Raw genomic sequence first — 22,396 nt, 5'->3', positions numbered from 1 at the left:
AAGGGAGAGTTTCAGAGTTGATTTGAGGCAAGCACTAAGAGCAGAACTGTGGAAATCTAGCATTTTGATCATGATACATTCGAATGAATGGAAGGTGACCATGGATAAGATTAAATAATCCAGACTCTGGGAGATGACCCTATGTTGAGCTAGTTTGCTCTTGTCCTGAGGAAACCTCATGGCAAGAGCTCACCTGAGCTGGTGAGGTGGGGGTTCCCCAACCTAGAGGACTAGCTAAGCATCCTGTCAATCATTTTGGGAAGCTGCCATCCTGGAGTGGAAGATGAGGCGGAACTTGGGGCGGGGGGAGCAGGGGCCTCCTCACCCCTCGAAGCCATGGGCAGTTGGGCCTGGATCCAGGGGGTGAAAGTGCCTGCAGCAGCTCTGGCTGAGAAAAAGGTAGGGTCTCCCTCATCTGCAGAATGAGTGTTCAGAGGAGGCACTGATCGTCTGCTTTTAATTAGTAGTAGCAGTAGCAGCAGTAGCAATGCAGGACAGGTGGGCAATTCTGGGGTTGGAGGGGGTGTGCTGGGGAGGGTGAGAGGGGCCAGGCCTGCCACCTTGACTTGAGGAGAGGCCCTCTTCTTCCTGGGCCTGTACCAGTGGATGCCAGGCATGCCCATCAGGGTGGCTCTGCTGGCAGCAAGGTAAGAATGGACAGTGTTCTGGAGCCCAGGAAGGCTGTCTCGTGGGACAACCTCAGGTGCTTTAGACAACTAGTCCAAGGGGCTGTGCAACGATGTGAGTAAGGTGCATGCAGAAAGGAAGGACAATCTCATTTCGCAGACAGACAAAGCCAATCACAGGGCTACTGCAGAGTCACCCAGCTTACCTATTGTAGATTAAAAGTTTCAGGTATTTAAAAACATTCTTCTTTTCACCTATGCAGCTGGGCTTCCCTTCCTTAAAATTATGAATCCTACTACCTCAAATATACTCAACATAACTGTGTTTATAATTTAAAAATTAGAGATGCCACTTACAAAAAAAGACTTGGAAGTTAGCTGCAGCAGGTAAAGACCTCTGGATGCATAAATTAATGTTAATGCTTATGTCATTACTATTTTAAATTAGCACAAACCCCATGGAATTTGGTTTATTTATGTGGCTAAGTCATAGTGAAATATTGATGATGGGATATATTTTTGGAGATTTGGGTTGTCTGGCCTCCTAAGTCAATTTATGAAAATTCCTGCAAAACCTGGGGATCACCTCAGTCTGTTAGGTTTTATTGCTTAATTAGCAAGTTGTCAAAAAGCAACACCATATAAACTGAGTGATGCTTTTTCACCTGTTCACTTACTTTTTATTGGGATAATGAGCTGTGGAAGGACAGGTAGGATCTTGTTCCCACCGTGTTCCAGCATGTCGTGGATTCCTTGCCGAGCAAAAAACTCATAGGGAAATGTCATTTCACAAAGCCCATCAAAAAACAGAGGCAGATAATGATGGTAATCCAGCTTCTCAATTTCTACCTGAAAGTAAAGAGAGAAGAAACGCCATGTGAAAACAGCATTCGGGCAGAGCACGGCAGACGAGCTATGCAGCTGTCACCCACTCTGGAGGGGCACGCTCTTTAGAACTTCAGGAAGACTTTCTTAACCCATCCACCTAACAACCTGAAGTATGTCATCATGTCCTGAATCAATTAGCAGTGTGGTTAAAGTCATGGACCTTTAGATCTCAACAGTCAAATCTCCCATCCACGTATAATGCACATTGAGAGCATATTAATAATTTGCTGTCTTTTTGTTAATTTGTTACCATTTGGCTGAAGTATGATATTGAATAGGATTCAAGAAGCCTCTAGAATGTTTGCTGAAAAGATCCATGTAAAAATAAAATGAAAGAAAGAAAAACAGCTGAAAAAGATTGGTGCCCAAGGTTCTAAGAAGAAAGCTACAGAAGTGCACGTTCATACATTCCTGGGAGGCATATGCCTTCTTTGGGGCAAACAGGAGAGAGAGAGGTCAAGCCTGATTCCTGGCTTGTGCACTGGAGCCTGGATGACAAGTAGAACATTCAGGCCATCAAGAAGAAATGGAGAGGACAAAGAATGGGCTGAACCTGGGACCACTGACACTTCAAAGCCAAAACATCCCAACCTCCCTTTGCCTGCATCTTCTGGGAGCAGAGACAAATCTCTTTCCCACATCTCCATCCATCACCCTCAGTGTCCCTCCATGTCCCCCTGTCCAGACCTTGGCAGTAGCATCCAGCAGCACCAGGGAATGGGATCTAAAACTCCGGGGTTGAGAAAAGAGATTGTGAGTTGGGAATCATCTACCTGTAGAAGATTTGGTCTTGCTCGAGCCCTCCACTGTCCAGGGTACCTGTGGCCTGAGCTACTGCCAGCAAGGCGGCAGAGCTGAAGGTGAGAGTGTAGATGGAAAGGAGCCCACAGACTCAGATTGCAGGTATAATACATCTACACAGAGCAAGCGATGGGGCCTTCCCAGCAAGAGGTGAGAATTTCCTTGGTTTTCAAATCCTTATGAATGCACCCAGCTTCTAGTTAGCACCTTCTAATCAAGTGAGGAGCCCATCAAGACCTTTGAGAAACTCCCTTTTACATTAGTAGGAGATTAACAATATTTTTATTGATAAATTACATATATATATTCCCTATGTAGACAAATTATACATATATTTATTCCCTATATATATTCCATACATTATATATATATATATTTTAATATATATTTATGGGATAAAAAGTGATATTCTGATTTTGTAACCAAAAATTGTAATACCACTGAGCAGGAGATTTTTGTACCTTCCAGCTCTCTCTCAGCACTCTGGAGTTTCACGCCACATGCCTGCTTACCCCTGGATGTGAGTAACTGGTAACAAACCCATCATCTTCCTGAGTGTTTACTGTGGGTAGGGGTGAATCAAATTTCCTACAGTTCCCCAAGCAGGAGGCTTGTCTACAGTCTGCTCACAGACTTCCCATTTACAATGCATATTCAGGGAGGAGCTGGGGATGTAGAGGGAGACCAGCCAATCAAGGAAGAAAGCAGGTAAGAGGCGACGTCCAGATCCTCTGCTGGAACTGGAGCATAGAAAAAAAATTCCTAATGTAGGTTTATACAGACATCAGTTTTACTTTATTTTCCTTTTATATTTATAAAATTTATGTTATTCAGCATACGTTTATGGAATATATATTTTCTCAGAGATTTATGTGCATTTGGAAATATTTTAAAACATTATTTTGTACAATTTGAAATAATTATTTTTTCTTAGGTTCTAAAGGTCCAATGTTTTTATGGATAATTTTACATTGTATACTAATTTCATAATAAAAATGTCATCTATACTATATTTTTAAAACATTTTTGGTATGTTTTGCTAATTCTTTTAGCTTATTGTCACACTTTTACAAGTGTTTCTTGTAAGTACAAAATTAAATTTTGTATTTTACTACGGCCTAAGATGTTGTATTTTAATATATTAAGTCATTTACATTTATGGTCTCATTTAACTTCTGTCATCTTATTTTTTGGTCTCCAGTTGTTGTTTTTTATTTACTTTTTTCTTCGTATTTTGTAGTTTTGTTACGTACACTATGTTCTATTCACTTTTTTGTAATGACTTTAAAGCTAAGACATCCTGTTCAAACATTTTATTGCAGCTATCTTAAACATTTGCAAACTTAAATTTATCTTAGTGAGAGATAGATAAAGTTAAAAGTTTTCTACTAAGACTGTTGACATGTCTATTCTTCCTTGGAATTCTATTTTTTCTTTATATGTTTTGGGGCAACAATACTAATATCAACAACAGCAACAATAATAACACCAATGTTTGTGATGCCAGACACTGTTGTGAACACTGTGCTAGTTCATTTGATCCTCAAGCAACTGGAAGAAGTAGGCATTATTAATATCTTAATTTTCAATATGAGGAAACTGAAAGAGAGAGAGATTTAATAACTTGCCTAAGGTCTGCAGGTAGTCAGTGCTGGAGTTAGGTTTCAAGCCCAAGCAGTCTGGCTATATGACATGGCACTGCCTCTCAGGCTTTGTTGTTTGGCACGTTGAGGTTCAGTATTATTATAACTTCCTGGTGAATTGTTCAATTTACCCTATGTCCTTATCCTCTTTATCATTATTGATGCAGTTTGTCTGAGTCTAATATACTATTATTATTGCTATAACTGGTTTATTTATCACATCTTTTCTATCCTTTTGCTTTCTTCCTTCCTCTGACAATAGATTTTAAGTGTCTCTCTGAAGCAACTTACAGATTTGTTTTTCCCACTTTTCTTTTATAATGGGCCTTCAAACAACAAATACTGAGTTCCTGCATAATTCCTATTCTCAAAATTTTGAAAAACAAAAGTTATGAGAAAAGAGAAAAAAGAAAGAGCAACTGAAAGACAAAACTCAAATGAAAGATTGAGCAAGTGAGATTGACAAAGAAAAAATATTATCTCTACATCTTCATATCCTCCAATATCACTGACCACACCAGTTCTTTCCTACAAAAAATTATCTTCTCTTTAGTTCTTTTTTTTTTAACTTTTTTTTTTTTTTTTTTTTGAGATGGAGTTTTGCTCTTATCACCCAGGCTGGAGTGCAGTGGTGCAATCTTGGCTCACTGCAACCTCTGCCTCCTGGGTTCAAGCGATTCTCCTGCCTCAGCCTCCCGAGTAGCTGGGATTATAGGCATGCGCCACCACACCCAGTTAATTTCATATTTTTCTAAGTAGAGATTTTTTTTTATTAGAGATCACCTGGCCTTAGGTGATCCACCCACCTCGGCCTCCCAAAGTGATGGGATTACAGGCATGAGGCACCACGGCCACCCTTCATTAGTTCTTTTTATGACCTGTTTGTACATTATTTGCAAATATCTGTTGTCATTGCAAATATGTTGCCTTACTATTAGAGCAACAGGTGGGGATCCACCACCTCATCTCACTGCCACCAGAGACACAGATATGGCTTTTGTTTGACTGACTCTGCAACTGTGTGAGGAGCTGCTGGATTCTACAGTGCCCAATAGGCAGCTCTCACCTGACGGACAAAGAGCTGCAGGGCTTGTGGATGGCAGTTCCAAGGTGAATGTACATAATCCTGCTTGGAAGGCTGCCACTCTGATTGATGAAGTGTCAAGAAAATTATTTTTCTTTTGAACTGTTTATAGCTTAGAGGTTGGGTAAAGTATAATTTTGTGAACAAAATTTACCCTTCTCTCTACCTGAGTTACCCTAAATTTGGAAACCATTTATGAGTATTTTTAACTGATAGCAATATATTTATTTGCATAAGTTCAGTAAGAATCTGTTTTCTTTTCTAACAGGGCATAATTGGAGAAACTGGTTATTTTACCAAGGCATTGACTGGAATGGCATATTTTCAGAATTGACCAGACTGAGGAATGGAGGTTGACTTTATATAGTCTTTCTAGGAAAGACTGGCCTAGTACCTTGTCTAAATGGTCCTCTTACAAGGTTTCTGACCTGTGCTAAGTGAAGAATGTCATTTACTCACAGGCCTGGGAACCTTAAGATATTTTGGGACCTCAAGAAGAGAGGAATTTGTATAGGTATTACAAGCACAGTCTAATGGTGAATCCTTGGCTTGGCTCCTAGCCTTGAGGCTTTTAAAAAGCAGAATCCACAATTTCTCATAAAAGTTCCAGCAAAGACAACTTAAAAAGAGCCTACCAGTCTGGACAACATATTGAGACCCCGTCTCTACAAAAAATAAAAAATTAGCCAGAGTGGTGGCACACACCTGTGGTCCCAGCTACTTGGGAGGCTGAGATGGGAGGACTGCTTGAGCTCAGGAGGTCCAGGCTGCAGTGAGCCAAGATTGTGCAACTGCACTCCAGTCTGGGTGACAGAGTGAGATTCTGTCTGGAAAAAAAATTAATAAGCAGATCAGGCTGATCACTATTCTTGCCACATTTTATGCAAACAACCAGGCCAAGTATAATGAGACCAAAATTTATTTTGAAAATAAATTGGTCCTGTTATGATTTATCCTTGGCAGAAACGGGGAAACTAGAGACCAAAAAATTTGGATACTAGCCCTCACCTTTGTTTCTGAGTTTTTATTATTTACCTACAATTTGGGCTAAATCCTGAATTATTTGCTGTCTGCAAGTCTAAAGAGGAACCAGTTTTAATTTTCTTCATGATACTTTTAGTTGGCTCTTTAATGGAATAGGTACTTTTTTGTTGTTCTGGGATACAAATTCTCTTTTGACTGTAATCCTTGAGTGCAAATTATTAATGTTATATATCTCGTGCTGTTTTACTCCTGAGAAAACAAAGGTCATGGTATTCTGAAGACTAGAGGTGCTTCAAAAGCCTGTGAACCTCCCTCATTTGGAATCCCACTGGGCCTGATCTATTTTCCATTGCCAAAGCACTGCTGCTAAAGTTTGACAATATCAAGCACTCTCTCTAAGGCTCAGGGATGATCAGGGAAGAGGAGAGTATGAGAGATTGTAAAAGAGCCACATTAGAGGGGTGGAGCGTGGAAGCCAAAGCAACTCCATCCTGGGTGCTAATCTGCCATGTTGGCTTCTGATTAACCTCAGTTCTGGGAATGCCTCTGAGATTTTCAGTTTATCTATTCCTCCTCGTGTAAGAGCACCAACTTACCAAAAATCCCACCATGAGGGCAAATTCCTGACCATTCCTTCTGAAGTGTGTGTACCCCTCCCCGACAGCACATAAGTCCTCTGTCCAGGGGGTAATGGTTCAGGATCCACCATCTCATCTCATCACTGCCAGGGACACAGACATGGCTTCTGTTTATAAGTCCCTATTAAAAGCTTCTTTCCTAAGCAACTAGATTTGCATGTCTCTTTCTTTAGTTTCTCAGCTTCCTCCAGCTTAGGGGTAGGTTGACACAGACCTGCCCACAATGAAACAATGGCTGAATAATGTTCTATTGAATGCACTTAACACATTTTGTTTCTCCATTAATTCGTTGATGGACATTTGGGTTGCTTCTGCCGTTTGGTTATTGTGAATAATGCTGCCATGAATATTACTGGACAAGTTTTTGTTTGAACACCTGGTTTCAATTCCTTTGAATATATACCTAGGAGTTCAAATGCTGTGTTGTATGGGAGTTGCACATTTAGTTTTAGAAGAAATTGCCAAACTGCTTTCCAGAGTAGCTGTACCATTTTATATTCCCATCAGCCATGTATGAGGGCTCCAATCACTCCACATTCTCGCCAACACTTGTTATTTTCTGTAGTTTTGATTGTGGCCACGCTAATGTGTGTGAAATGGTATTTCTTGTGGTTTAGATTTTCATTTTCCTAACAAGCAGGATGTGGAGCATCTGATACATGACACAACATGAATGAACCTTGATAACATTTTCCTAAGCGAAGGAGGCCAGTCACAAAAGACCACATACTGTATGATTCCATTTCTATGAAATGTTTGGAATAGACAAATCCAAGAGACAGAAAGTGGCTGCTTAAGAGCCGGGGGAAAGGATACCGGGAAGTGGCTGCTTATTGGGCTTGGGGTTTCCATGTGGGGTGATGAAAAAGTTCTGGAACTAGATGGTGGTCATGGTCACACATTATGAGTGTACTTAATGCCACTGAAGTGTACACTTAAAATGGTAAAAATGGTAAGTTTTATGTGTATTTTACAACGATAAAAATGCCAAAGAAAAAATAAAACAATACAAAGCAAACAAAAACAAATTAATAGAATAACAATTTGCCATTATATTTTCAGACACAAACTTTTTTAACATGGTAAATACAGTTCTACTTGCTACAGGATGATTTCTTGTATGTAAATTCCTTTTACATATCTTCCAGGGTTCCTTTTTATTATAATAATTTTGTTTTCAGTTGATGAATTTGGCCTAGGCTTTGGTAATCCCTCTTATATTATGTTTATCATCAGGCACTTGTCTGCATGTGTGTGTGCATGTGTGTATATATGTGAGTGCATGTGTGTATATGTGTGCGTGTGTGTGTGCATGTGTGTGCACACCTGGATATGTGTGCATGTGTGTGTCTTAATAATATATCTGACTTCTCTTTAAGTACTTTTTCTGAAAAGCCACTGCTCCATTTCCACACTATCCCCAGTTCCTGCTCCATTTCCACACTGTCCTCAGTCCCCGCTCCATTTCCACACTGTCCCCAGTCCCTGCTCCATTTCCACATTATTCTTCATAGTAAAGTTTTTCAAGAGAATTCTTTATCATCACTGTCCTTGCTTCCTCATTCCCGTTCCCTCTTTAACCCACTCCCCCACCATTTCACTGAAGTTGCTTTTATCAAAGTCACCAGTGACTTTCTTTGTGTCTAATCCTTGAATCCCCTTTCTGTTCTCCTCAGCACAGCACAATTGACCTGGTGAAGCTGTACCCCCAACACTGGGAGGTCACCCTAATTCCCTCCCTCCAATCCCTGGCCTGGCCTGACCTCACTGGTTCTGAGACAGCCAGGTGGGAGGCGGTCCTCGGAGAAGCCCCACCCTCTCCATCTGGCCTGCCCACTGGGAGGAGCCACACAAGTTCACACCATTTGCCTCAGGGAGTAGCCTGGCCCCTCCTCTTCCTGTGTGGAAACTGAGATGCGAATGGCCGGTGGGAAGCGCCCGACTGGCTTGTGAATGGCCGGTGGGAAGGGCCCTAGCAGGGACTCTGGCTTAGCGGGAGTCCCTGTTTCCCCCTTTTCTTCCTTTTTCAGCCAACAAAACCCTGTCTTACTCATTCAAATTCAAATTGTCTGTGAGCATGAATTTTCGTGGCCATGGGACAAAAACCCCTGTCTTCAGCCGAACTAGGGAAAAGTCCCGCAGCAGTTCCTCCTTCGGGACTCTTCAAATGTACCGTCTTAGCCCAGGCTGCTGTAACAAAATACCACGGACAAGGTGGCTTGAAAAACAGACGTATTTTCCCACAGTTCTGGAGGCTGGAAGCTGGAGATCAGGGTGTCAGCATAGTCGAGTTCTGTGGAGGGAGAGATCGCTTCCTGGCTTGCAGATAGTCACCTTCTCAAAATGTCCTCACAGGGCCTTTCCTCTGTGTGCATGTGGAGAGATCGCTGGTCTGTCTTTCTTTTCTTATAAAGACAATAGTCCTGTTGGGTTAAGGCCCCGCCATTATGATCTCACTTACTGTTTATTATCTCCATACAGGCCCCATCTCCAAATAGGTCACATTGGGATTTGCCCTTCAACATAATGAATTGGAGGGGAGCGGTGGGGCACGATTCGGTCCACTGCACACCGTTCTCCTCTCCAGACCTCTCACTGGCAAGTCCTTTCATCTCAATTTCAGTTCTGTGAGGCCGTCCTACTATTGTCTATCACCCTGTTTGATTTTTTTGTAGCCTCATCATTTATTCATTACAGTTTCTTAAGTTCTTTTTTTTTAGGGAGCTTGTCATTGCCTAGAAGAGTGCTGGGCACACAATAGGTAGGCATTCAGTAGGCATGCATTGAATTTTAATTCTGACCTTTTGAATCTGCCCTGTGTTAACTTCCTTGAGAGGAAGCTGCCCTGCTAAGGAACAATGACCAGATGATGAGTGGCTGGGCCTAGGCTAGAGGGAGGGCAGCTGCACCGGGGGTCGGCTGTTTAACACTGACTCTGTAGGTGAAGGAGTATGTAAGTTTCTATAAATTTATGTATTCTACAACTTTATGTATTCTGTAAATAAAATACCATTTTTCTCTTATTAGCATTGCAGTGATTATTTACATTTCAGGAATTTTTTTACTATTGTAATAGACAAGATGGGCTTCTGGATGCTTGTGTTTTCCCTCATTTCACTAGAAATCATTTAGGGTTTAATTGGCTATTCTGAGTTTTTTTGTAGTTTTAAAATTGATATCTAATAGTTCTACATTTAAAAAATTCCCTTTACTTTTAAAACTTTGGCAACAGTTCTGTTTTTTACAATATCATCAAATGCAAACATATTAAAATCTGTCCATATAAATAACAATAAAAGGTCCTTATTTAAAAAAAAGATACTGAGAATAATTTAAGATTAAAGCCAAAATTTGAAGAAGAGATAAATGAGGAAATCCCTTATCTATATGTATGTGTGTGTTTGTCACACTGTGACTGCTATTCCTGAGAGTTCTCAGTTGCTGGCTCCTTTTGTTAATTTAGATTCACAAAGAGTCATTTTTAAGGTTTATGTGACAACAAACCTTATTTCAGTTAAGGTATTTCAGTAAATTTTTCATTCTTAGGATAACTAGCTAGTTTACTATAAAATAGTAGTTTTCAAATTTGGGAGTCTTTCTTTAAAGTTTAAGAAATCCAGAATTAAAAGAAAATTGCTTGCAGAGGGACACAGAACAAGGAATGTTTTAGACATATCAGTTAAAATTATACATTAATACCCGGATTAATGACTACATTGATATTAGCTCCAGAAACGTGAAGCGTTTTTACTCATAAAATATATCTTTAAAATTCATGTTTTATACCTTTGTAAAGATCACATAGTACCTACTATGTGACCTTTAAATCTTACAATGACCTTTGGTCAGCAGCAATAAAATTCTAACTTGACCTAGCCTGTCAAATATTTATCCCCATAACAAATGTGTAAGGTAGTAATACTATACCGAAACATCAGAAACACAGTGAGGTTGTACTAGTCCGTTTTCACACTACTATAAAGAAACATCTGAGGCTGGGTAATTTATAAATGAAAGAGGTTTAATTGACTCACATTTCTGCATGGCTGGGGAGGCCTCAGGAATCTTATAATCATGGTGGAAGGCCAAGGAGAATTCACTCACTATCAGAAGGACAGTATGGGGGAAACCACCCCCATGATCCAATCACCTCCCACCAGGTTCCTCCCTCGACAGGTGGAGTTTACAATTCGAGATGAGATTTGGGTGGGGGCACAAAGCCAAACCATATCAGAGGTTAATGACTTTCATGAAAAAAACTCAAATCAGAGACTTACTCTTATGCTTTCCATATCCTTGCTTCTATTGGCAATTAAAATTTCATTGAAAATAGCTGTTCTTATGACTGCTGTTATAATTACCAAAAATCTTGCTCAGAAACACAAATTAATCTGAAAAAGTATAATTATCTATTAATATATTATGACCTCCTTTGGACTTATTGTGACGTTTCTAAAATAAAGACTTAACAGTGTTTCTCAACCCTTGAGGCAGCTATTAAGTTATTGCAACAGGTCTTACAAATTAGATAGGCATTAATCACTGTCTACAGAAAATATATATAATATATTTTACAAGTAGATGTACTATTATTTTTCAAATATGTGTGAATGCAGTTGTGATAAATAACTAAAAATAATTTCTCATCTTATATTTTTCAATGATACTGAATATACAATAAAATAGAGCACATGAGATTTTTAATGCTAAAATTAAGACTTTTTAACATGTAAAAACGCTCTTAAGGGCAGAAATGAAGTAAATTTCAGGCAAGATGGCAGACAAGACTGAAATGGATCTATCAACTGCTACAGACTTAGAAAACAAAATATGTCCAATGCGAAGCTGAGCTCAGGAAATCCTCAGATGCTAGAAATAAAGACAAAATCCAGTTGCAGAAGTGAGTTGCAGGTGATGCCAGGAGACCCCAGGAAGTATCAGATTAGGTCACAAAACTGGGAAGAAGGTTTTAATGTCTTCAGAAAAACAGAGCATTTGGTGAGAGAAGGGAACTAATCCGAGACTTCCGCATACAACCAGGACACTTGAAGGGCTGCCTTACCTGTGAAAAAGAAACTGGAAAAATCTCTTCAAATCTGTTTGTGGAAACAGAAAGAGAGCCTGGTGTTTGACAAAGCTCTCGGTGGGACAAACCTCCTCTGAGAAATGCAAACCTAGGAAATGAAAAGCCCAGAAATTAAGGGAAAACATTAGTCTCAGATGATGAAATGGAAACCCTTGGGGCCAGAGCAAAAGCAAATGCAAAAACATGAACACTTGCATAATCTCGTACATGGGACTCACGGAAAACGCATATAGATGAGCTCACAATGAAAAATTATCCACCACTGTGGCAATGCAGTCACCAAAAGGAAGACTCAACAGACCAATAAGCATGGACATGAGCTTTGGAGGTAACAAATGGAAACAGAAGAATAAAATCTCAAGATAAATAATTTAAAAATACTTTACATGGAAAAATATTTCACTTAAAAAATATAACTTTTAGAAAAAATATAGTATCATGAACTTCAAAATTCAGTAGCTAGGTTGAACAATAAATTCACCACAAATGAAAAGAGAATTAGAGATCTGGATCACGGAGCTGGAAGATGAATGCAGAGGCAGCACAGGGAGGTAAAGCAATGGAAAAGATCGCAGGGAGTCCCAAGACCTGGGATGCTCCCTTGAGTGACTCACAGGAGCTCCACAGGAAAGATAGATCACGGGGAAAGGCAATATTTGAAGCAATAATGACTGGGAATTTTTCATAATTAAGAAAGATGTAAATATTCAGAGGGAAAATGCAGATCTAGACACTTTCCAGAAACACTATGAAACTCCAAAGTCAAGGAAAAGATTAAAAGCAACTAGAAACAAAAGACAGTTTACAATAAAAGATCCAAATTAGATGGAAATTACGTTTCTCATTAATAAAATAGAGGTCAGAGAAAAGGGTAAAAAATGTTCAACATGCTCAAAGAACAAAAATTATTCATCTACAATACAACTTAGTAAAATCATCATTCAAAAATAAAGACAAATCAAATGTATTTGATTAAGACTGAAGGGTATTTTTTTAACCCCTGGATCATCAACTTTACCAAAGGATAAAATTTATTAAAAAGTAAGTTGAACACAGGACAAAAAGATGAGATGAAAGAGCTAATAGTAGATAAATTGTTGAATGAATTAAGACTAAATAAGCAGTGACTATTACGAGTTTTTTTAAATCATCAATATGGCAGGTTTACAAAGCGGGGATAAGATACTAGAAAGGCATAGCAAGGAAGATGAGAGGAAGGTAATCTGGGTCAAAGGTAATATCTCTGCCTTGAAAGAGATGAGGATAAGGTTATTGATATCCTTTAGACTTATCAAATAATTAAGCATATTAAAGTTTAAGAATACCTATTCTGAAAAATAAAATGAACTTCCAAGAGAATAGAAAAGAGGGAATGAAAAAAACTGTATCAGCTTTATCTTGAAGGCTGGTTAAACATCCTCCTGTTCCCAGGAAAAAATGTGGAGAGAAAAACTTACATAGAATGGATCCAAATATTTAAGTAATAATAAAAAGTGTTTGTGAATTAAATTCTCTTATTATAAGAGATTATCATAAAAGGGAAAATGTCCTTCAGTTCTGAATTAGTTTATAAGGTGAACGCACAAAATACAATGACAACGAAAGGTGGAAAATAAAGGTGAAGTTAAAAAAAAAAGTATCTTGTAGGATTAATTCCTGGAAGAGGAACTGTTTTATCAATGGGTATACATATTGGTCATTTTGATACATATTGCCAAGTCGTGCTTCACAGAGTTGGTACCAAATTACATTTCTACAAAAAATAAACGACTGTCTGTTTTTCTAATGTCTATCCAAGGAAAATGCTATCAAAGTTTGATTTTTAACAATATTATAGCTAAAAATGGTACTTCAGGGTTGTTTTATTTCTCTTACTATGAGAATAATTACCTTTTAAAGATATTTTTGAAAGTCATTTGTATATCCTTTTCCCAGAATTGTATTTTCATATCTTTTGCCATTTTTTCTCTACTGAGGCATTGGCCTATTTCAAGAGTTCTTTTATATTAGGGAAATTACTCTTGAGTGTGACAGGAGTTTCAATTTTTTCTTTTGCCATGACAATTTTAAAATGTTTTTGAATTCATTAATGTTTCATAGATGCTGATTTTTCAGTCATCATTAGAAATATTTCCCCCATTTTGTAGCATAAAGAATAGAAACAATCAGAAAAGAACATTCATAATGGTTTATTCTCATACTTTTATGATTTATTTTCTTTACATTTAAATCATTAGTCTATTTGTAACTTTTCCTGGTGTAAAATGTAAGGTAAGTTTCCAACTGTGGATTTTTTTTAGGTCATATCCACTTGTCCTATTGTATTTATTGACTAGTTCTCCAGTGATTGGAGATTTCACCTTATTATAAATTTCTATTTCTTGACTTTCTATTCTGTTTCACTGGCCTGTCCTCCTTATTTGTGAACAGTACCATTTTGATCTGATTATCACGACTGTTTAAATGATTTGAATATTTGGTAGGCTGGTCCCTTTACATTACTTTCCTAGGTTTATTATTATTATTACCATAATTTGTTTACTTTTTCATATAAAGTTTAGACATAAATTTTACATGTAAGTTTGACTCAGTGGACCTACATAGAACCTTGCATTCAACAATTAGATAAAACACATTCTTTACAAGCATATAAGGACTATTTTGGAAAACTGAATAAGCACTAAGCCACAAAGCAAGTCTTAAGAAATTCCAAAATATCGATGTCATATATGTCACATTTTCTGCAGAAAGTTAAATAAAATGACAAATCATTAACTAAAAGATAGCCAAACTTTTAATAACCCCATATATTTGGAAATTTAAGAACACTTTAAAATCACTCAGCGATCAAAGAGAAAACCATTATAGAAAGAACAACACATTAAGAATTGAATCCCAGGCCAGGCGCGGTGGCTCAAGCCTGTAATCCTAGCACTTTGGAAGGCCGAGGTGGGCAGATCACGAGGTCAGGAGTTCGAGACCATCCTGGCCAACATAGTGAAACCCTGTCTCTTCTAAAAATACAAAAAAAATTAGCCGGGCGTGGTGGCGGGCGCCTGTAGTCCCAGCTACTAGGGAGGCTGAGGCAGGAGAATGGCGTGAACCCGGGAGGCGGAGCTTGCAGTGAGCCGAGATAGTGCCACTGCACTCCAGCCTGCGGGACAGAGCCAGACTCTGTCTCAAAAAAAAAAAGAATTGAATCCCAATGAAATTACTTAACCTCCAAATAGTAGAAAAGTTCCCCTTTGTACTGACTCTTTTTAAGAATAGAAAAGAGGAAAAGCTACACAGCTGACTGTCTGAGGCCAACATAACCTTGATACGAAAACCACAGAGTTCAATCTCACCGAGGCCAACATAACACTGAAACCATAGAGTTCACTCTCACTGAAATCCAAACAAATAGGCACATTGAATGATGGCCAAATAGGCCATATCACAGAAATGCCAGAATTTTTTAACATCATGTTTACATTTTTAGATTAAAGGAAGACAAATAAGATAATTTTAATAGATGCAGATAAAACTTCCAATAAAATTTCTTCACTAAAAAATAAAAACACTTAGTAGAAACCTGTAGCAGATCCCACACTTCGTGGTGAACTTTAGGATTATTCTCATTTTGGTTAGAAGGGAGATAAGAAGATAGTTATTATTTTTATTCAACCCTACACTGGAGGTTCTAGCTAATGTGGTAAGACAAGAAAAGTACATGCAAAGATTGGAAAGGAAAAAACAAAACTGTTCATATTTGAGGATGATATGGCTGTCTACACAGCACACTCTGAGAGTCTACAGACATGCTCAATTAATAAAAGCTCTGTAAAAAAATTGTTGCATAAAAAAATCAATGCACTAAAAATAATAGCGTTTCCACACATGATTAAAAACTACTTTGAAAATATTTTTTAGAAGTTCACAATAGCAAGAGGTGAAGTAAAACAAACATTTTAAGATAATAAAATTAACAATCAATATGTAAGATCTTATGGAGACAATTACAAAAGATTATTGACAAATATAAACAGAAGACAGAAATAATCTTTTATGAATAAATGCATATATTGATTTTGCTTATGGTTGGGTAGACTGAAACTTAGATGGGTGATGATTCTGCCCAAATTAATCATCATCTCTATGGCTGGCTGTTTCACTACAAATGCTGATGGCTCTGTCTAGCTGGAAGATATTAATTACTGAGTAACAAATCTGGATTTGAGAATGGAGAATCAAATTATTTTATGTAATAACCTCATTTTAAGTTTCTGTCAAAAAGGCTAAAAGACAGCTAAAGGTCAGTTGTAAGCAGATCTCAAATTTATGCACACTTAACCTTTATTATCCAGGAATTGTATGTTCCCGACGGTAACAGTCAAAGAATGATACTTTCAGGTGTAATAAATAAGAAAGAAATAATCCCTTGTTTCATAGCTTAAAACATTCCCACTCAATCTCTTGTCGTAAAGTTAAAGGAATTTCCTAACACTTTAAAAACTGCATTTATTTTAACCATAGGGAGATAAAAAGGAGTAAAATACATATTGAAATACATTGTCAAAGCTTCTCTTTCCTTGATCACATATCTGTATAATGCTAAAAATAGTATACTTTGGTCAGAGGTAGAGGGAGAATAACTGTACTTTAGGATAACAGGTGTTCATAAATAACAAAGCAAGAAATATATGATAGGCCTGAAAAGTCTTGACAGAGTTTTAGAAATTGAGACGGTTAGAAACAGATTATTTGTGGCTTTCACCACTGGTACTAATTGTAAAACATGGCCCTATTTTACAAAACCTCTCCTTAAATAAGATAATGTACTGTGAATTTTAATACACTCGACCAAATAAGTAGAATTAAATAGGTCAGGAAAGGATTATTTCAGGTGAAGTTAATGCCAGGAAGCAATTTTAAGAAGAAATTGTTATGATAGTGGCACTTTTGTCTCTTACATCAGCATATCATTTTGCTATGTGTATATTTTGCAGAGATTTGTTCCAATTTGTTAAAGCTCTTTATACTGAGGATGCTTTATATTTCTAAATCAAATTTCGCTAAAGCAAAAAATATATATACTGAATAGCTACAATAGTTATAGCATTGTGCTGAATGTTAGGGAGAGATGGGGCTAGTTAGTGGGTAGGAAAAAAAAAGGAAAGTGTGTTAGAGAAATACAACTTATTTCCTTGGATTCATATTTTAGTATGATCAGCTTGTTGAAAGAATGAATCAATGACACTCTCTCTTCATGGAGAGTAGCCTGGGTGTGGAATCAGGCACCCCCGGGTTCAAAGCCATCACTAGTATGTAGTGAAATCCACCAGTTTTCAAATGCTGTGACTGGTGGAAACGTAACAGAGCTCCTCTGGGCATTAGTTCATCATTTGCAAAATGATACCTAATTCCTGGAGTTATTATAAGGATGAAATGACACCATTTAGCATGTGCTAAGTGATATTAATTCCCTTTCTATTCTCTGAAGAGGACAATCATACAATCACAAAAAGTTAAGTAAGATTTCAAGTGATTAAGTACCAAATGAAGGGTACATACCAAGGCTACATGGATAAAAGCTCTGGTTAAGAGAGAGGAGAGATCATTATGGGCTGGAGTCAGGAAAATGTTTCACTGGGATGGAGGAACTTTGATGAGCCATGTGAGATGAGGAGGGGCAAGCGTTCTGGGCAGAGGATACCCCCTGAGTGATGGCACAGAGGGAGCACAGGATACTCAAGATACAGTGGCTCGTTAGGGTTAAAGTGGCCTGAGTTGGAATGAACTGGCAGGTGATATCAGGGAGCCAGGAGGGAGCCCTCTCTGCAGGCTGAGTCTGGACTGGACACTTTAGGCAACAAAGAAAATAGAGATGATTGAATAACCAGTTGGTAAGTACAGTCTGAAGTGCAGGCTGACCTGGGAAGATCAACGTACAGGAGTGAACATCTTGGGGTAGAATCATCAATTTGGGCCGGGCACGGTGGCTCACACCTGTAATCTCAGCACTTTGGGAGGCTGAGGCAGGTGGATCATGAGGTCAAGAGATCAAGACCATCCTGGCCAACATGGTGAAACCCCGTCTCTACTAAAAATACAAAAATTAGCTGGGCATGGTGGCGCATGCCTGCAGTCCCAGCTACTTGGGAGGCTGAGGCAGGACAATCGCTTGAACCTGGGAGGTGGAGGTTGCAGTGGGCAGAGATCATGCCACTGCACTCCAGCCTGGGGGACAGAGCGAGACTCCATCTCAAAAAAAAAAAAAAAAAAAAAAAGCCGGGCACAGTAGCTCACACCTGTAATCCCAGCACTTTGGGAGGCCAAGGTGGGCGGATCACGAGGTCAGGAGATCAAGACCATCCTGGCTAACATGGTGAAACCCGTCTCTACTAAAAATATAAACAATTAGCCGGGAGTGGTGGCGAGCACCTGTAATCCCAGCTACTTGGGAGGCTGAGGCAGGAGAATGGGAGGATGAGGCAAGTAACTCAAATAATAGAAGTAACAGAGGGTTTCTTTGCAGTTGTCCATGGCTTACATTCATTGATTCCCTCCTGTTACCCAGGCACTGTTTCTAGCTTTCTCTCTTCCTGTGAGGTGGGTGTGGTTGTTGCCCTATCTACAGGTAAGAAGGCAGAAGCCCAGAGGAGCTGGGTGGCTCCCTCGTGCTCCTCTGCTGGCCATAGAGGAGGGAAGACCTGAGCCAGTGCCCTTGCCACCCTCCAGGTACCTCCCCCTTCCTGAGAACCCACAACACACCTTGGCACCTTCCCTACACACACCAAAAGACAGGCAGCAGAGTTGCTCACATCTCCCCAAAACCTTCACAACAGCTGCTCCCTCCACGCCTACCTCCTTGAGATACTCCAGGCACCAAAATTACCTCTCCTTTCTTTTCACTTTACCCAGTTAAACAGCTGAATTCTTTCATTTGTTGGAGAGGAGCAACCAGATTATCTAATTATAGTTATACTGCAAGATACAAACAGCTTGTAAGCTGAAACGTTCCAAAAGGTATTTTGTTTCTAAAAAGAAATGAGATAAAACCTTAATGGATAAATCCATGATGGCATTTTTAACAATAGGGTCTTCCCAGGGCTCCTCACCTGCTCATGACACCCCTCCCGCTCTCCCCATGTTGCTTTCCAGGCGAACTCGCAAAGAGTAGGACTCACCGACCTGAGGGTTTGCCAGCACACTCGTAGCCCGCGGGACTAGAGTATTTGTGAGAGAGGAGCATGGTATTTGTAAGTGACGATGATAAGTCTCTCTTCATAAGCTAGTTCAAGTTCCTTTGTAAATACTTCCATCACACTTTTTAAGAATTTTTATATTGACACAAAACAACTAGCATCACAACTTGTATTTCACAATTTATGGAACTGATTGCATATACTCTATCAGGTTTTTGTAGTTTTAATAATTATCAGCCAGGTGCTATGATCCATGCCTGTAATTCCAACACTTTGGAAGGCCAAGGCAGGAGGATCGCTTGATCCCAGGAATTAAAGACCAGCCTGGGAAACAGGGAGAACCCTTCTCTACAAAAAAATTTAAAAATCAGATGGGCCTGGTGATAAGCACCTGTGGTCCCAGCTACTCAGGAGGCTGAGGTGGGAGAATCGCATGAACCCACAGGAGCCAAGGCTGCAGTGAACTGTGATCGTGCCACAGCACTCCAGCCTGGGTGACAGAGTGAGACCCTGTCTCAAAAAAAAAAAAAAAAAAAAAGTCATCTGTTTCCCATATTATAGGCAAGCTGAACATCCAACCCTTATTTTTTCTTAATGCAAAGCTCATGAACACCCTGTTATCTTGCGTGGTTCTCCGAGCTCCCTGACTCCCAGGTCTTCCTCTTCCTGTTCTCTAACTGAGGACAGCCCTCAAAGTTTCCCTCAAGGACCTCCTTGCTTTACACGCTCATGCTACCTATGATCTTTATCCAAATGACTCTGCAATGTGCCTCGCCACTTCTGAGTCTCTTCCAAAACCCAGAACATGTATCTTAAGTCTTCGGGCACGTCCACCTAGAGGCCGCATAATCTGCATCTCAAACTGAACTTACGGCCTGTAATCCTGGCCTCTGCACAAGCTCTCTGATTCCGACAATGTCCATGTCGTTTTACTGTCCCAAATGCTGGAAACCTAGCCAAAACACATATTCCATCGTGTTATTCTCCATGTTCAGTTCATCAGCCAGTTCTGGAAAGTATTCTTCCATTATTTCTTCACATATAATTCCTTCTTCTGTCATTTTCAGCCTCCTTGTAGGTCATTACCACCATTCAGACCCCTGTGGCTTCATACTTGAACTTCTGCTATAGTCTTGAACTGATGATTTTTTTTTTATTTATTTTTTTTTTAGACAGAGTCTTGCTCTGTCACTCAGGCTGGAGTGCAGTGGTGCGATCTCGGCTCACTGCAAGCTCCGCCTCCTGGGTTCAAGCGATTCTCCTGCCTCAGCCCCCCGAGTAGTTGACTACAGGCACACCACCATGCCCACCTAGTTTTTGTATTTTTGGTAGAGATGGGCTTTTGCCACGTTGGCCAGGTTGGTCTCAAATTCCTGACCTCAAAATGATCTGCCTGCGCCAGCATCCCAAAGTGCTGGGTTTACAGGCATGAGCCACTGTGCCTGGCCCACTATATCCTTTAAATTTTACGTTGTATAGAAAAAAATTCTTTTTGTTTGCCAACATTTTCTTTCTTAAACTCTCTTGGTGCTCCTGTCATTTTGTTTAAAGTGATTGAAGAACAGAAGTCATTCCTGAAGGACACAGCACACATAGCCCAGAGAGCTCGCAGGTTAAAACTGGGCATGGAGCAATGTCTGCCAGCTGTTCAGGGGACTTCAAAATAGGTCAGAATATCTTTCCAGAAAATGACACCATCTTTTTGGGTTTGGGTATAATAATAAATCTAGGGGATAAGAACATAAAAGAGTGGAAACTTCTTTTGTATTACAATAATGTACTTCTAAATGCATTTTGTGTACAGACAAGTCCATGTTTATGCAATGACTGTAGACACATATATAAGCTGATTAAATAACAGGATGTAAAATTTATTGATAATCACATTTATCAACTAAACCTTGACAAGTTTTTAATGAAAAATTATTATCTTGTAGTAGAATCTCTGCTTCCATAGTTTACCCGTAGGCCACTCATCTAAGGGTGCCTTTTTTTTCTTTTTTTTTTTTTTTTTACCGCAAACACAGTATTTACAATCAAGTTATTTAGACATTTTAGATTGTATACCAATGACATAGAAAAATGTACAGCCAGTCCACAGGGTTGTAATTTTAGAAACATCTCAAGTCATAATAATAGAGTTTTAAAAATTTACTAGGTTTTCTTTATTTGCCATAAGAAAGACTGAACTTCTTAGTATGTAGTTTGAAGAGTATTCTCTTTGACTCATTGAAGCCTACAGAGAAAATTCAAACCCACAGAGAATGAGAGTGTCATTCTCCAGATTCTCATTAGACAATTTGTGGAAATGGTGTCTCTGTTCTCACGGTGAACCCTGACTCCTCCATGACTGCTGGAGAAGACCAAGCATCTCTGTTTAGGATGCTCTTTTCTGCTCTTTCCAGCTCTAAATTTCTAGCATCACCAATTCTCCTTGCTCCTGGAATCTCTGGACTTTGTGCCATGCTGCCCTTTGTTGTGATCTTGCATGGCCACTTGCATAGAGACTGCTATGCCACCACGTTCCAGCTGCAATATGTGTGGCCAGGTGCAGCAGCTCACCCCTGTAATCCCAGCACTTTGGGAGGCTGAAGTGGGTGGATCACCCGAGGTCAGGAGTTTGAGACCAGCCTGACCAACATGGAGAAACCCCATCTCTACTAAAAATACAAAATTAGCCAGGCATGGTGGTGCATGCCTGTTATCCCAGCTACTCAGGAGGCTGAGGCAGGAGAATCGCTTGAACCCGGGAGGCAGAGGTTGCAGTGAGCTAAGATCATGCCATTGCACTCCAGCCTGGGCAACAAAAGCAAAACTCCATCTCAAACAAAACAAAACAAAATAGAATATGTTTGCATGTCTGTGAAGACAGGGGTAGTGCTTGATTTGCTACTTAAAATCACCTGCCTCCTATGAGTCTTAATCAAGCTGCTGAATATGTGGATTATTCTGTCTTCATTTGGGAGTTAATAAAATACTCAAGTATATGGTTGCTGAATACCCATTTCATTGCACAATGAACATGGTCAATGCATTAGTCCATTCTTACACTGCTATAAAATACTACTTGAGACTGGGTAATTTATGAAGGAAAGAGGTTTAATTGACTCACAGTTCCACAAGACTGGGGAGGCCTCAGGAAACTTGCAATCATGGCAGAAAGCTAAGGGGAAGCAAGGCGTGTCTTACGTGGTGGCCAGAGAGAGAGCACAGAGGAAACTGCACTTTTAAACCATCAAATCTCATGAGAACTCCCTCATTATCATGAGAACAGCATGGGAGAAACTGGTATCATGATCCAGTCACCTCCCACCAGGTCCCTCCCTCGATGTATGGGGATTATTTTTTATTTTTATTTTTTTGAGACAGAGTCTTGCTCTGTCACCCAGGCTGGAGTGCAGTGGCGCGATCTCGGCTCACTGCAAGCTCCGCCTCCCGGGTTCACACCATTCTCCTGCC

General features: G+C 39.5%; 1 protein-coding gene across 1 annotated transcript in view; it reads right to left on the bottom strand.

The window, feature by feature from the left end:
- PACRG (parkin coregulated) overlaps nucleotides 1-22,396 on the bottom strand; it is a 572,095-nt gene that overhangs the window by 248,527 nt on the left and 301,172 nt on the right. The window contains exon 3 of the mRNA XM_003271771.4: nucleotides 1,304-1,475. Coding sequence (XP_003271819.1) covers nucleotides 1,304-1,475 — 172 coding nt within the window. The remainder of the gene's footprint in view (nucleotides 1-1,303; nucleotides 1,476-22,396) is intronic.

This window comes from Nomascus leucogenys, chromosome 3, assembly GCF_006542625.1.
Source record: "Nomascus leucogenys isolate Asia chromosome 3, Asia_NLE_v1, whole genome shotgun sequence".
Taxonomy (NCBI): Eukaryota; Metazoa; Chordata; class Mammalia; order Primates; family Hylobatidae; genus Nomascus; species Nomascus leucogenys.
The sequence above is the reverse complement of the archived record's forward strand: the minus strand, read 5'-3'. Positions and strand labels throughout refer to the sequence as shown.